At 40.5% G+C, this 15397-nt stretch overlaps 1 protein-coding gene across 1 annotated transcript in view; it reads right to left on the bottom strand.

Moving 5' to 3' along the window:
• Positions 1 to 15397, bottom strand: part of PTPN14 (protein tyrosine phosphatase non-receptor type 14) — a 71078-nt gene that overhangs the window by 37604 nt on the left and 18077 nt on the right. The window contains exons 3-4 of the mRNA XM_058020765.1: positions 3259 to 3356; positions 1054 to 1121 (exon numbers count right to left, since the gene is read on the bottom strand). Of these exons, the coding sequence (XP_057876748.1) occupies positions 1054 to 1121; positions 3259 to 3356 (166 nt within the window). The remainder of the gene's footprint in view (positions 1 to 1053; positions 1122 to 3258; positions 3357 to 15397) is intronic.

Raw genomic sequence — 15397 nt, 5'->3', positions numbered from 1 at the left:
TCTGTGCATTCCCGTCTTCCTTCTGCTTTTTTCAGGTTGTGTTGAACTATCTAGTGGCTCAAAATCACACTTCCACTTCAAGACACCAGGCAGATGTCACCTTTTTGGACTTAAGATGAACTGTCCACTGCAGTTCCTGTGCAAAGAGCATGGGTAAGTGGGATGAAATGCTTCTCAAGCCTTCAAATTACAGTGAGATGAATCATTCTCCCTCTACTGCTCCACTAATTGCAGAGGGAAACCAGATGCCTTAACTTCCAGGCAGCTACACTCAGGGCATGGGAACCCCACCCTGCTTCCAGATATTTTTTCCAGTTAGAAAGAATTCCATAATCTTTTATATTTATGAAGATTACACTAAATACTCACGCTGATGGACTTGTTAATCTAAGACAAAGCCAGCCTTAGCTTCAAAAGGCATTTGTTTTGGGTTTTTTCTTCTCTAATTCATCCTCCCAGAGAATCTCAATGTCACAGACTGCAAGTGCTTGGCATTTGCCACCAAATTTCCAACATCATTAGTGACCTAAGCTCCTTCCCTAAATATTCAAGTTATTTGCTAGTTTCCAAATGTTAACTGAATTTACAGCAAATGTTCCCTGGAGAACATTTTGAGAAGACCTGATTCAGGCTTCACTTGAGTGCAACAGTCAGCTGATGTAAATCCACACTCTCTTCAGGAGTGGCTGCACGGCTTCTCCTGTGACACAACATTTACTACAGCAGCAGCCCTTACATCCCATTGAGTTGCAAGTTGCTAATATCACAGTACTGCTATTATACACCTTCTAAAACAGCTGCAAATTCTTTTTTGATTCAAAGATGTCTGTTTCTTTTGTGGGCACCAGTTCGTAGTGGAGGCTCAACAGGAAGGGAAAATGGGCTGACATTCCACAGCATAGAATAATTCAGCTGCCATCAAGTTTTGGGTAAGAAAATTTTGCTTTCACTAGTCCAGTGCTGGTGCTTATACTCTGTTATCAACAAAGCCATCTCTGAATCATGGAGAAATTCTTCACAAAAGACCACAAAAGAGAGGGATAAGGAACTCACCATAGGAAACAAGACATATTCTCGGAGGAAGTCATGAGATTCAAACTGATTATAGTCTCCAAAATCCGCTGGAAAAAAAACAACACACTTACTCATTTTGGCACTTTCCACACATGTCAAGACCACACTCAACCTTTGCACAGACGCTTAATTTCAAGTGGGCAAGTTCTCTCTGAAGCCACAGCCCAGCACAAAGACTTTTGCTTGTACTTTAGCTTTTAACATGGAGGTCTGAAAATAACAGTGTTATTACCAGAGATCAAGTGACAGCCAACAAGTAATTTCTTTCTTTCATCCCTAATATAATGACTATTTGCAATGCTTAACCATCAGGAGTTCAAGAGCTTGTTTTTCTGTAGCCTTCTTAAAATCATACCCCCACTAAAAAAATGCTGGTATTACTCAGCCTCCTTAAAAATCATGCACACTTTTGCTTCTCCACCATTTCCAATCCTGACTAGGCAAAAAAATAGAAAATTTAACCTAACTCTGCTACAATTCTACACAGTTGAACAAAAGATTAATTTTACAGCCTATAAAGGTTAAAAACCTATAAAGGTCTAAAAGGTTAAAGGTCAGTTTTATTAAAAATCGTCAATAGCCAGCATAGGGGAAGGCTTATTCTTCTGCAGCCAACCTAGCAATGCAGGCACTGTGTTGGTCTAACTGACTGGCCCACACCTTTCTCCTCACTTCTCTGCTTCTTCTACATCTCTCCAAAAGATACTCATCTCCATGCTCACATTCACTCATCTGTCAGGCTGCGAATGCTTGTCCAAATATCCTTGAGACTGGAGTTTTGGAAATGCTTACTAAAGGCTAAACTACAATTTAAAACCCCAAACAATACCTACATTTATCTATCTGTTAAATATACAACAGCTTATATCAAAAGAGTATCTTGCCAGGAGGTTTTTATTTTATAATAATTGAACAGGATCAAAAGCCATCTACAAGATTCTCATATTATAGGAGCTGGAAATCCCCACCATAAATCATTTTATCTAAACATTCTTTCAAAGCTACTAGACAATTTCACATATTGCAGGATGCCAAAAATGCAGTTTCATTTTGTTTCTACCTCAGAGTTATGTTTTAACATAAACAGAAAGAAATCAAAATGGGCATAAAACAGAGTCTGCAAGTTTAAAAGAAATAAGTATTTCAAATACCTTTGGTTGCATCACATGCAAAGGACAAAGGAAGTAATACAAGGTCAGGAACAGTAGAATTGACTTACTCTCAAAATTAGGAAAAAGCTCCAAAAACATATTCAGTATCTATTGAGGCCTAACTTACACACTAGAAAATCTTCATTTACCTAAATTAAATGATTCATTATGGAATAATCTTATACACATATTTCCCTTTATTAGACAAACATTTCAAGATTTGACAAGAAACATTTTCCCTTCAATTTTTAGCAAAGATTTAAGATACAAACACAGCATTTCTACTGCTTTAAAAAAAGACCTTAAAAGCATTTCTCTCCATTGAGCCTTTAATTGTCAAGAATCAGATCCTCACGTTTGCTATTTATATACATACTTCCCCCTTCCCACTCATCAGAGAGCATGCAGAGAACATCACTGCTGAAACTCTGCCTCAAGTTCTCATAGTCAGCTGTGGATAGACTGGAACATACTTTATCCAAATACAGGGCTTCTTCCTCTGCACATACACATTTTATGATCCTACTTTTATTGATGTCCTTAGGAGTCTCAAAATAAAAATCTTATTGTAAGAAGTAGTTTATTATTAACTTATAACTCACAAAACAATTATGGTCATGTGTTCTTTCATACTTCATATAGCACTATACAGCAAAATGAGATTTTAATTAAAGGCAAAATTAAAGCTGCTGCCGTACTTTTTGATGTAATTTGCATTTGAAACCAGAGAACGTGAAGCAAATTCATTACTGCAAAGTACTCCGTGGTCAGGGCTGGAAGAACTGGTGTTTTGTTGAGATCTGCTTGCATGAATTATAGAAATAGGAAAGTTGAGCACTGTGATGTGGTCCCTCATTCCCACCCTGAGGCTGTGAGTGTTTCATCCACAGCAATCCACCCCTGCACTTTGGAAACAATTGGAAACCCAGCTGCTGTGAGCAGGAGTCACACAGGGCCTCAGTGCCCAGTCAAGATGAAGGACAAACCACAAGAGCCATTCCTGGACAGAGGCCATGGGGTCACACCATCCTACCTTGCACTGCCAGACCAGCCAGTCGAATCCCCTGCTCGAAGGAGGATATCAATCGCCCATCAAGAACATCCTTTTTCACCTGTAGGTAATACTGATATCTACAAAAAAAGAAAAAAGGAGCACAAATGAGCACAAATTATAGTATCTATACGCTTGCACATTTCTTACAGGGAAAAAAAGACTGTGTAAAGGAAGGAAAAAATCACCCCAAACAGGTCAGGTCACCTGTTGAACAGCAGGTCTGTACCCAGCTTCAGAAGCTCCTCGTTACCATAACAAACCAATATGAACCCTACCTGTGCAATGCTTCCAGATGGGTGAAACAGAAAATAAAAGATTCTAGTTTGGGTTCCCCAGATCACATAGAAAAGGGACATCTGTGAAGGTTACCTCTTTTGTAAATTTTATAGGGACCATGCAATCCCCAATGCAAAAAGTGGCTTTTCCATGTTTCTTCTCTTGTTTTTGATCCATTGTCACCATTTGGATTGAAGAAATATAATTTCAGCTATACACTTTGGTCTGCTGATTTACCTTAAACTATGGCGCAAAACAAAAAGTTTTTTAATTGGCATTTTTCATGTGTAAGGATGACTAAGACACAGAAACCAAGCAAACACAGCTTCTAGCACAGTCCATGTGTGCACTCAGCCTCATGCTTCCACCCCCTGGGTACACTTGGGTGATCCAAATCAAGAACCTCACAACCCAACAAATGGGCTTTTTCAGGCTGCGAGCAGACACAGCAGCACAGAGGTTACTGCACCCTACAGCTGCATGCCTGCTCTCCCTCCGAAACTGAAAGTGGAGGGCATCCACTTAAAATGCCATGGATTTAAGAAATAATTGCTTGAGATAAACTGGGATAGAAAGAATTGGCACACAAGCACACCAGCCAGTTCCAGAGACTGCAAGCTCTGCAAGGCAGACAGTGAAGAGCAGTCAAAGTCTGTGGGCAGCAAACTCCTACCTGTGCTCAGCTACAACCACATCCGACCTTCCCTCCAAACTTCTCCACAGGGAAGCTGTTCTGGCCTTGCTTTAGAGTGTAAGTGACCTTCCCAGCCCCAGCAGGAGGGAGAACCACTGCAACATCACCCACAGAACATGAACTGTGCTGCCTTTAACTATGCTTGCAAGTGCTACTGTTTGTGTTTAGGTACAAGAAAAATATAATCTCATTTAAAATGCTCAAATTTGGCTTTCACACAGCCTAATAAAGATTAAAACTGACGAGGATTTTGAAATTTGATTGAGAGAAGCAGGCTGAAAAGCACATGGCTTCTCAGCCTGGGCCCTGTGCCTCAGCCCCAGGTTTCACACTTGCTCAGTCCAAGAGACAAATCAGCTTCTTTCCACTCCTTTGCAGTGACCAAATCCTAACTCTGAAAACATGCATGCTTTCATAGAAGCTTGACATAAGCTGCTTTATCAACCACGAAGGTGAGCAAGTGTTGGATGAATTTGGTCTTTAACACTTGCAATCCCAAAAGCAGCTATTGGGTCCACACTACATCTACACACGAGTTGTGTATTCTAGTCTAACAAGGAGAGTAAAATCTGGATCTGCCATAAAAATAAGGCTATTGTTAAAACAGAGTGGTGAGAGGCTATGTGAGACTCAAATCAATGTCAAATCTTATAGTGACATCCTAGCAGTACAGAAGTGAATAATGTCACCAGCTGCAGAGGAACCATGATTTCAACCACAGTGTCCACACAACAACAGGCAAATCACAGGAAGGATTGCTTAGGCAAGCATCAACAAAATACAGTGCCTGTATGCAGTTACTGTAGCATCAAATATTATGACCTAGTCTTTCAAAAGAAACATTGCTGTGGGGTTTGAGTTGCCTTTTGACTTGCCATAGGAATGTGATGAAAGCAAGGAGGAAACATTGCGTAGCATCTGCCTTGGACAATGTGGAATTCTCAAGAGCTGTCTTCACAAACTTCCCCCAACACTGATGTTAGAAATGTTAGGGCAATTAAAGAGCACATACACTGTTACACACAGAGTTTCACATTCATTCACACAGTTACACATTCACAGACAGCTGACAGCACCCGCAATCTGAGAAAGATGTCTATTTGCAGGTGTTTCACTTGATCATCAGGAAGGGGTCACATTTAAAAATCTTATTAGGAAGATATTATATAGATAGAGTATAGGAATATTCTATAACTTTATTCAATCATAGAATGTGTTGGGCTGGAATGGACCTTAAATATCATCTAGTGAGTTTAGGACTTATTATATTATAGATTAGCATGCAGTAAGAGTTTAAGGGATGTACATAATTAGTGCTCTGACATTAACTGGTGTATCTGTCAGGAAAAAATCTCATGGAGAAAGTTGCCACTTCTCACAGGCAAACTCACTGAAATGCAATCACTTGCTGTGGTTCTGGCACCTGTTTCAGTGGAATTGCCAAGATAATCTGAAGAAGACTGAGGCAGAAACCTGTGGTTGGTGCCTGCTTCCCCTTTAACCCTGGACTGATAGTGACAAGTGACATCCACCATCCCCTGACATGTCTTTTCATGGTGTCCAAATACAGCGTGAACTGGGACATCTGTCCCCAGGCACGGACTGGAGTGGCTAATTCCAGTGTCAGGGCAGAGGAGGAGGCTACCCTGGAGGAAGCTCCACTAGAAGGCTCTAATAACTCCACCAGCCACAGATTCATGGCTCAGCCATGCTGCAAAACTGTGGTCAGGCTCCCTGCCCAGCCAACAGAGAGGAGCGACCGGCCCAAGTTCTGTCAGGGATTTGAGGCTCCTCCCTCTGAAATTAAATTAAATGCTGTTATTATACCACTATGCCAACTGAGACTGCTCTTTGTTGGCTTGGATTGCAAAAGTAGATCTATAATTTGAGGGAAATTGAACATTTTAAAAATGTTTCAGCTATAGATTCACTGAGGAAAGTTGTTCCAGGACAGCAGATAAAAACATGCATTTCAGAAGCCTTCTATTAGGTGGTTTAGTTGGGAAAGCCTATGAAAAGTGAACAAAAAGAGAAGTTTGCAATCTGCACTCCCAAATAATAAAAGACAAAAAATTCAAAGTTAAGATTTCTGAAGGTTTAATCACAAAGCCATTCTGGCATACCAGAGGAGTGCAGGGCAGCACACACCACCACAGCTGAGTCAGCCTAGGGCTGAAATCTCTCACCTTCATTGCTCTCTCTGGGTTAAACTTTACTAGCAGAGCCATTGTGCATTTAATATAATAAAGGCTACTGCAGTTTGCCAGCCTGTAGCTAATTCCAAGGGGAATGGGAGTGGACAACAAGTCTGAACAAAGCCATCATTATAAGGATATCATTTCCCACAACTCTATTTAGCCAACACACAAAACATTGGAAGCATATTTGCATGCATGGCATCAAAAAGCACATTTTTATAGAGTAAAGAAGCTGCAACTGCATGACTATGAGACAACATCTCAACTCCAGAATCTGTATTTTGGCAATCCATACCATTAAAGGAAAAAAAGCCCACCCAAACCCTATAGTATCAGTGAGCAGGAGATAAGGGTACTATTTTAAAATTTAATTGCAACACCCAGATTCAAACTCTGTTAGAGGTGCATAAATGTAGGGAAATTCCATTTGCTCAAACAATTCTGCATGGACCTCCCCTAGGACCAGGGTCCACATTTGCTCTCAGGTCACTTCAAAAAAGAATGTGGGTGTTTGCATAATGTCACTGAAGTCATTGCACCCTTCCATCACCACTGTTTACATGATGTAAAATCCCTGTTGCCATTTGATACACACAGAAAATAACTCAATTTCACCGATTTCTATTCTCCTCAACAACCAACATTTCATATATCACAAGCCACACAGAACCTGGCCTGACCAACACAAGAAGTGAGGTTTTTGTAGAGAAATTAAAGGATGGTTTACAAAAGTAAGAATATGGGTTAGGTTTGCAGAGTAATTGCACTGCATCTTCTGGATTTTCTTACTAGTGACTTCCACAAAGAACCACAAGGCAAATACTTCCTTACCTTAATCATTACTCAGTATTATCAGACCCACTAGCCTTAGTAATCAAGCAGCATCAAATTCTGCTAGGAAGTGTAAAGAAACAGAACAAAAAATTCTTTTTGTCCCAGGGATTTACAATCTAAATGTATATTTTATACAAAAAGGTGACAGTATTGTGTTAATAAGGTTTAATACGGTTTGAATACTGCAATGTGACCTGTCTGGATTTTTGTTATTTTTCACAGGTTTTACTTTCCTTCTCTGTACATCAGGGAGGGTTTGCACCTCCAATGCAGCAGGAAACACTTAGAAACCTTTCCTTTTTTTTTTTTTTTTTTAATCAGTTTGTTTTATTTGGAAATTTCAAGCCAGTATAAATACAACACAGTTTCAATACCAATAAATATTTACCTTGAGTGTATCTGAAAATAAACAAAGCACTACAAAACATGTATTAGTTACCCAAGAGGTAGAACTCCTTTACAATTGTTACTAATGATGCTATTACTGGCATGACTAACTTTTTTATAACTCATTAGGTACCATTTTGGCACCAAGCCTATCTATTGGATAACTACATAGCTATGTAATTTAACTTCTCTGGAGGAAAAGAGAACTGATCTACCATTTCATACCTCCAAAAGAAGAAACCTTTAAGACTCAATGGAGAAACAGATTGGTCCACCAGTGGTTTAGCTCAAGAACTTCAGCTCTTTTCCAACTTAAAAAAAAATTGCAATTAGAGTACAACACGACCTTCTAAAATTAGGAACACAATAAAAGTCTCATTGAGTCACAACAGTCCAAGTCAGCTCATTTGAGATTATCTTGGTATGGTAATATATTTCTGAGGACAGACGCTGCAATGTACACTTATGCAATAATGTGCCCACAGGGGAAGCGGTTTCTCCAGAACAGAAGTCTTTTAACATTTACTAAAATTATTTTAAGCACCAGCTTTGATATGGATGTGTCTATTGTTCACCTGACACCTTAAAACCTGCCATGATTTTGGCTTTTTTACTATTTAGCAACAGGATTCCATAGACACCTATATGCTACATTTGAAATAGAAGCCCATTTTTTATTTTGAGGATATATTTTCTCAGCCTTTGAGGTAGAAGAGCCAATGACTTGGCTATTCAGGGCAACCAAAGGAACTCCCTAATAATGACCAAGAAGTGATTTCTATTTATTTATTACATATTTAAGAGAATTGTATTACTATTTAACTCTTACTGGTAGCTTTTCTGAGAAAAACATGCTTTAATGTATTAATGATCATTAGCCTAATTTCATAGACTATCTGAGGTTGCTGAAGCTACTCATGTAAACTTGGGCAGGAACCCAAGGCAGATTTGGGAGATCTAAGGTTTTGTTTGTAAGTGTCGATCCAGAGCACTACTTGCTGGATGCTGCCTATTTCACATGGACCATTCTGCAACAAATCTGACTTGCAAACTTGGACTGGATTTTATATGGTAAGGAAGGCAGACAGGCAGACAAGACTGGTCTTTTCAAATGCAACATCAGGATATTGGCAAAGATGGTGTTATGGTTTCTGAGCCTGAGCATGCTGAAACACATTTTGGAGGCATGGATTCAATCAGCACATCTTAATCTAAAGGCACTTAAAAAAAAAAAAAAGAGAGATACATAGAACCATGATGTCATTTTCAGTAACACAGAGCTAATGCCTCGTCTTTGCCACTTAAAAAACTTAGATGGTGTTGATAAACACCATCTCTAGTTCATTCCTTTGGAATTTCATCAACTTCTCTCCCAGCAAAAGCCTGGTGTTTCACAGTCCTAGACAACAGCCATTTACCTGGGATTTGTGTTAGAATATAAAAAGCAATGACAGTGTTTCCACTAATAGAAAGGTAATATTTTTGGAAGGGTATTGTTGAGAATGAGTCTACCACACCCTGTCACAGACCTTCGGGAAGATCAGCAGACTCACCAGAAAAAGAGAGCAAAGGAGACGAAAGAGCTTTTGTCACACATGCAGGAGGAAATTCCTTCAGAAGCTCAAACTGTCAATGCCAACAGTAAAAACAGAGTCATAACATCTTGCAGGGTAAGAGCTCTTTGATCATAGCAACCTTAGAGGGTAGGTCAAGGCTAGCTTCAGGTAACTGAGAAATGACTCTCCAAAAGCAGCATCCAACTGCCAACATCCTGGCTTCCTCCAGCAGCTGGATGGAAAATATGACTGACACTAAAACCAAAATAAATACACGGAAAGATTTGTGTCATTCCCCTTCCTAATGAAACAGAACAATGCTGGGATAGCATCATATTAACACATTTAAATGAAAAAAAAAAAGGAGAACAGATCAAAACACAGTTCCTATCACCTACTTCCAGATCACTCCATCTCTCTCTTTAAAAGCAACACATTATAATTTAAGGGGAAAAGAGGGGACTTGGCTACAACAGACTAACTTCACAGTGATGGTCACTTTCCATTTATTATGATGTGCAGGTTGTGAGATAAGGACAAATGATGCAGAGCCTGGATGCCTGGCTTGATGGTGAGCTGCACTGAGGCACACAGTGAAAAGCCAGCTACCACAGGTGACCAGCGAGGTTCCTACCAAGGGCTCCTGCCTTCCAAAGGTTGAGGGCCAGCTCCACAGTCAGCTCCTGGCTAAGGGTACTAGAACAGGAAAACCTTTGCACAGCTGAAGACAGCATGATGAGAATTGGTCATTGCTTAGTTGTTGTTTATCACCTCCATTTCAACAGCTGACTACTGAAAGGTTGTTAATTGGCATGCATTCTCCAAAAGACAATTAAAATTCCAAGTCTTCACCTCCTCCAGTTCTTTACACAGCTGGCACATGATTTCAGAAGTAAATGCAAAGTGTTTTAAGAGCAATAAGGTTTGTATTTTGGCATGAATTAGTCAATAACACCAAATTTCTGCAGAAAAATAGCTTAAAGAAAAGTTTATGTTTATATTACAAATGGACATTGACTGTTTAGGAAAGGAACACAGACGTGTAACCTGTCCCACACAAGCAGTACATGCTCCCAGCAGTACATATCCCACTGATATCAAACTGCTGCGGCTCTGTTGCCCAGAGTTCAAGGGACCCCAGCAAAGCCCCCAGCAATGAGCCAGGGCACAACAGAGTCACACTGTGCATTCTCACAGCAGCAAGAAACAGAGCACACACAGCAAAGAAGGGCTCTGCCCGTGCTCTTCTCTTCCTGCCATTTCTGATGGGCCACAAGCACAGACATGCAGCAGCCCTGCGCGGCCTGCAGACATGACACAAGCCTTCCAAAACACGCACTCCCTCCATGAGAGGCTTAGCCACCAGATGCAGCTCCACAGTACCCACCAATTTCTCTGCATTTAAACAGAATCCCCCCCAACCACAGCAGGTCCATCCTCTGTATTTGTACTTTTTTTTTTAAAGAACGTATTATGCATTTTTCATTCTCCAAGTTCAAATAAACCCACAAGCACAAAGTGAAACTTTAAATAAAAAGGCCAGTAATGGCATGCTTTTGCAAGAAAGGAAGGCATGCCACAACCTGATCTTGATTTTCTGCTCTTGAACTATTGAATTAATTATAACAAATTACAGGGAGCCCCACTACAATTTATAAGCACAATAAACTCCCTAACAACCACCTATAATTTTATCAGAGTTAATCCAAATACCTAAAGAATTATACAGCACAAAACTTCAACATGCCTTTTAGAGTAAAAAAAAAAAAACCACCAGGGAAGCCATATTCTCTTGTCTTCTGAACCTTTTCATTTAGGAAAGGCTACATTTGGTCACTGCAAATTGGAGTCCAGCAAACCCTGGTGACCCCACCATAGAATTCATCTTTATAAAAGCGGGAGTGAGATTGAAAAAGTAAAGCAAAACAAAATCATATAATGCAAAGAAATATGTATTTTAGCATTTCTAACTGGAAAAAAAAATGTTCAATGCAAGTATAAATATTACATAAAGACACTAGAATAAAAAAATTGAGAGCAAAGAGTTTGTTGTCTATATCTTTGAAAAAAGCCATGTATCCATTTGGTTTGGGTTTTAAACACATGCTAAAAGTCTTATTGCTCAGCCTAGGCTTGAAAACATGCTCAGCTATGTGCTCATATCTCCTGAACTGAGCAGAACACTTGCATTTGGCTACAGATCCAAAGGTTACAGCTCAGGAAACTGTTTTTTCTTTTTAGCTTCACATTCTTTTCTGATCACAAAAAGAAAAAAAAAGGTAGGAGTCTGGTTGGTGAATGACAGCAATGTCACATACCACTTTTCACAGCATGGTTGGGTTTTTTGAGTGCAAACCCACAACATCTCCCACAGCTGCTGCCTCCACCTTCAACACAATCTTCCTCCCAACACAATCTTCCCCGTTCCCATACAGGGTCCCAGGGCTCTTCCTCCTCAGGAAGCTGTGTGTCCCAGAGGCAGCTACTGCTTTGACGCAGGATTTTGGATAATAGACCAATTCTCCCAGGTGTCAGGCACCTGTCCTTTGGTGCCTGACACACAGCATGGGCTCCAGCTGAGAACAGGAGCCACAAGCACACACAGAGACCCCCACCTACACACACAGGTGCTCACTAGGCGCCGCGGCATGCAGCCTGTGTGCCACTGCCCTCTTGGTTAGTCACATCCTCACAACAGCAGGGCCCACACACACACAGCAACTCATGGCCCCAGATCTCCAGATGGAATAAAACAAATAAAAAATCCTGAAATGGCAGCTGCAAAGATTCATCCTCACAAAGATGCAAAAGTGCAAAGATAAGCCATGGCTACATGGACTGAAGAGTGCTTAACCTCCTGGGGAAGAGGAGCACAAAAAATCCCCATTGGTCTTCCCTGAATTGGAACGAGATTTTGGCAAAAATGAGATTAGACCCCAAAAAGTTAATAATAGCTCATATTTACTTCCTTTATTCATATGTGTTGACTCACAAAATATGCTTCTCCCTGCCCTGAAAAACAAGGCAGCTAACCCTCAAGCTGTATCTACTGTGGGAAAAGGTGGTTTAAGCTACATATGGAAGCAATATGAGTCAACAGTTTGAAAATTCTCCTGGTAGCCAGCCAGGTTAATGGCCAAGCAGGTTAGAATATCATGCTAAAAAAATGTGGTGAGTTAACTAGAACAAATGTATATACTCAAGCTCATACTATGCAATACTGAAAATAAATAGATAACATTTTTTTTAAGTGGTGCTTAAGTACAGACATAACTATTCTTTGGAACCAAAACAAACATGAAGAGTTCTCATTGCTCCGTTCTCTTCCCCACATTGTGTCAGTTGTAACAATAAAATATAATGTATATACCCCATAAACCCCATTTTATTTTTCAATATATATTTTAAAGATTCTCCATCCATACTGCTCTAAACTCTGGAATTACTCAAGTCCACCATGTTTGTCTGGCTAAATGTAGTGTGTTCTGCTGTGCACTGATGCAGAAGCTGAATTGAGTGAGCACATATACCAGTGAACAACTGGCATGCCTATGTAAGTATCCAGAAGCACATCACAAAATAATTGCTTTGTGGGTGCAGAGCAGCATGCAAGTGTATTCAGGTGTTACTTTATTCAAAGAGCCAGCGAACACATTCAGACTTACAGAAGAATGTGTGCTTAGATCGAACTTAACAAAACAAACCAAAAAAAAGGCTCTGGGGAGTCTGCAATGAAACCTTGTTCATGAATTTATAGAGCTCATTTACAAAACCCTGTCAATGAAACCTTTATGTAGCGCCCAAACTCACATAATCAATGTCTGAGAAAGCTCTACTGATTTAGTGGAATTTTACCTGGTGTGGGGTTAAAATCCAATCCATTGGCTACTGCCTTTTACAGTAATCTGTCCTGGCAAAAAGAAAACACTGCTTGAAATGTGACACAATGAAGTTGCTGCCTATCTATAGGTCGTCAGTACAACACCTTATATTCCTGTGAAAAGATTGTTGGAACACCTACATTAGCATCACTGCCAGCAGAAAACAGGAAAACTCAGGTTGCTTCCACCTCCCAGACACCCCAGTGACCCTAGTGTTTCCAAAGGAATAATTGAAAACAGTCACCCCACACCTCAGTAAATCGTGCAACCAAACCACGGCCCAGGAAGTTGTAACATCCCAGCGAACGCAATCCTGCAGAAGTGAACACAGCTCTGATAACGATGGGATGTTGCCAGGGAAATATGTGAATCAGTGCCCTGTTGGGTGGGTAAAATAGATCCATTTCATGAGATGAATAATTATTCTTTGTAAAAGCTTCAAAAACAGCTGAAGATATCAAGTGCAAAAGCAGCTGCCAAAGATAAAACAGTGAACCAGTAAACATCTCACTGCACAGGAATCTGCCATCTTCCGACACTGAGATTTCTGCCAAATTCTTGTTGAGATTCTCAGCTGTATAAGGGCCTCCACACAAATGCTTCTTTTAAACACATTTGGAGCCTTGAGGGTTGTACTGACATCCAATTGCAGGTCCTTGAGTGCTATACCCCGCCAGTAAGGCAAAAAAAATTAAAATTATTCAGATCACTGAAAAAGGTAAGTTTAGAACTAAGTTTTCATGATCTGTGTCTCAGCTACAGGAGAAGGTAAAAAGTTTGATCCAGGCTGCAGCACAAACTTCAACAGTGAATAAACTTAATTAAGATTGGCAGTGCTACCCTAACCAAGATTTCCATTGCCTGTTGAATTCTCAAAATTTAAAAAGCTGATAGAAATTCCAATTGAAACCCACACATTTGTTTGCTCTCATGCTGCTGCTAATAGTGGCTTGACCCTCTACCTGATCCAGTAGAAAAATTTCAGACATCTATCTGGGACTTCTATTTAGAAGACCAATGATCCACAGTTCCCTTTTCAAAACACACAGTAGGAAAGAGAAAATGAATCACCTGCAGAAAGTGATGCACAACAGAGGAATCCTGAATCACACTGTGGAAATGCCCATTTCTTCTCACTGATTACACAGGAAGTCAAGAGCAACCCTCACTCTATAAGGCTTTATCAGGAGTAGCAACACGACTGAGGCAGGAGTGGCGTGTGTCACAAAGAGTGTAAGGAGTACATCCCCCAGCAGTCTGCACTTCCCTGAGGAGAAAATGCCAAGTCCCTGTTACTGCATCATGTGGAGGACACACAGGAGAGTACCAGCCCCAGGTAATGCAGTCATCTGTCCAAACCAGTGCCTTAAACTACCCCGGCAGACAAGTCCAAAGCACATGGCAGTGTGTGAGGTGCACCAGAACACCCAACCCGTGCACAGCGCTCCCCAATGAGTGGGAAACCTCCCTCTGCAGTGACACACATTGCTGCTACACCTGGAGGGGAAAAAAGGGCAGCCAAGCAGTTTGCAACAGTCCAAATGACAAAGGCAGTGAGCAGCTCAATTCCTAAACTAGAGGAGGAATTATCCTTTTCATCTTCATTTGAGGGCATGCAAAAATGCTGATGGGCACTTCCATGACTCAAGTAGCTAGGGATGACAAGTGTTTTTCCTTTTTCCACATTTTTTATTCTTTCTCCTTTAAACCAAAACACTGAAGCTATCATCTTTTTTTCTAAAACTCTCTATTTGCTTTTAGTTGCATCTGTCTGGGTTTAAGGAGACAACCATACAGTAAGAATCTTCAGGGAGCAAACTCTATCATAACTGATTCTATTGAGAGTCATTCCAGCAGCCCGGACTTTTTCATTAAGTTTACAGAAACCTCCCAATTTATGGGAGGGAACTCCCTGTCCATCATGGTGATGGCAGCATGCTCTCACCAGTCAGGAAACATTAGACTCAATTTTCCAGTCTACAGAATATTATTTCTATTTAGAAATAAAACTATTATGAAACAAATCCCATTCTTTGTTTCTCTGCACTTTGTATCTCTGCATCCTGCCTTAGGCCTGACACAGTCCTCAAGAGTAAATACCTAGGTGAAGGTTTCCTGTAGAGTTTACAAGTGTAAGCAGATGTAGCAAGGCCATGCTGTTAAGTACCATTTTTAACACATCCTCCAGCTGCGTAAGCAGAAGCTGACTATCCATGCACTCATGGTCACGCCTTATGACACTGCAGTTCGGAGAAAGCAGGACACAATTCCCCACTTCATTCCAGAAAGTAG

This window comes from Melospiza georgiana, chromosome 3 (assembly GCF_028018845.1).
Source record: "Melospiza georgiana isolate bMelGeo1 chromosome 3, bMelGeo1.pri, whole genome shotgun sequence".
Taxonomy (NCBI): Eukaryota; Metazoa; Chordata; class Aves; order Passeriformes; family Passerellidae; genus Melospiza; species Melospiza georgiana.
The sequence above is the reverse complement of the archived record's forward strand: the minus strand, read 5'-3'. Positions and strand labels throughout refer to the sequence as shown.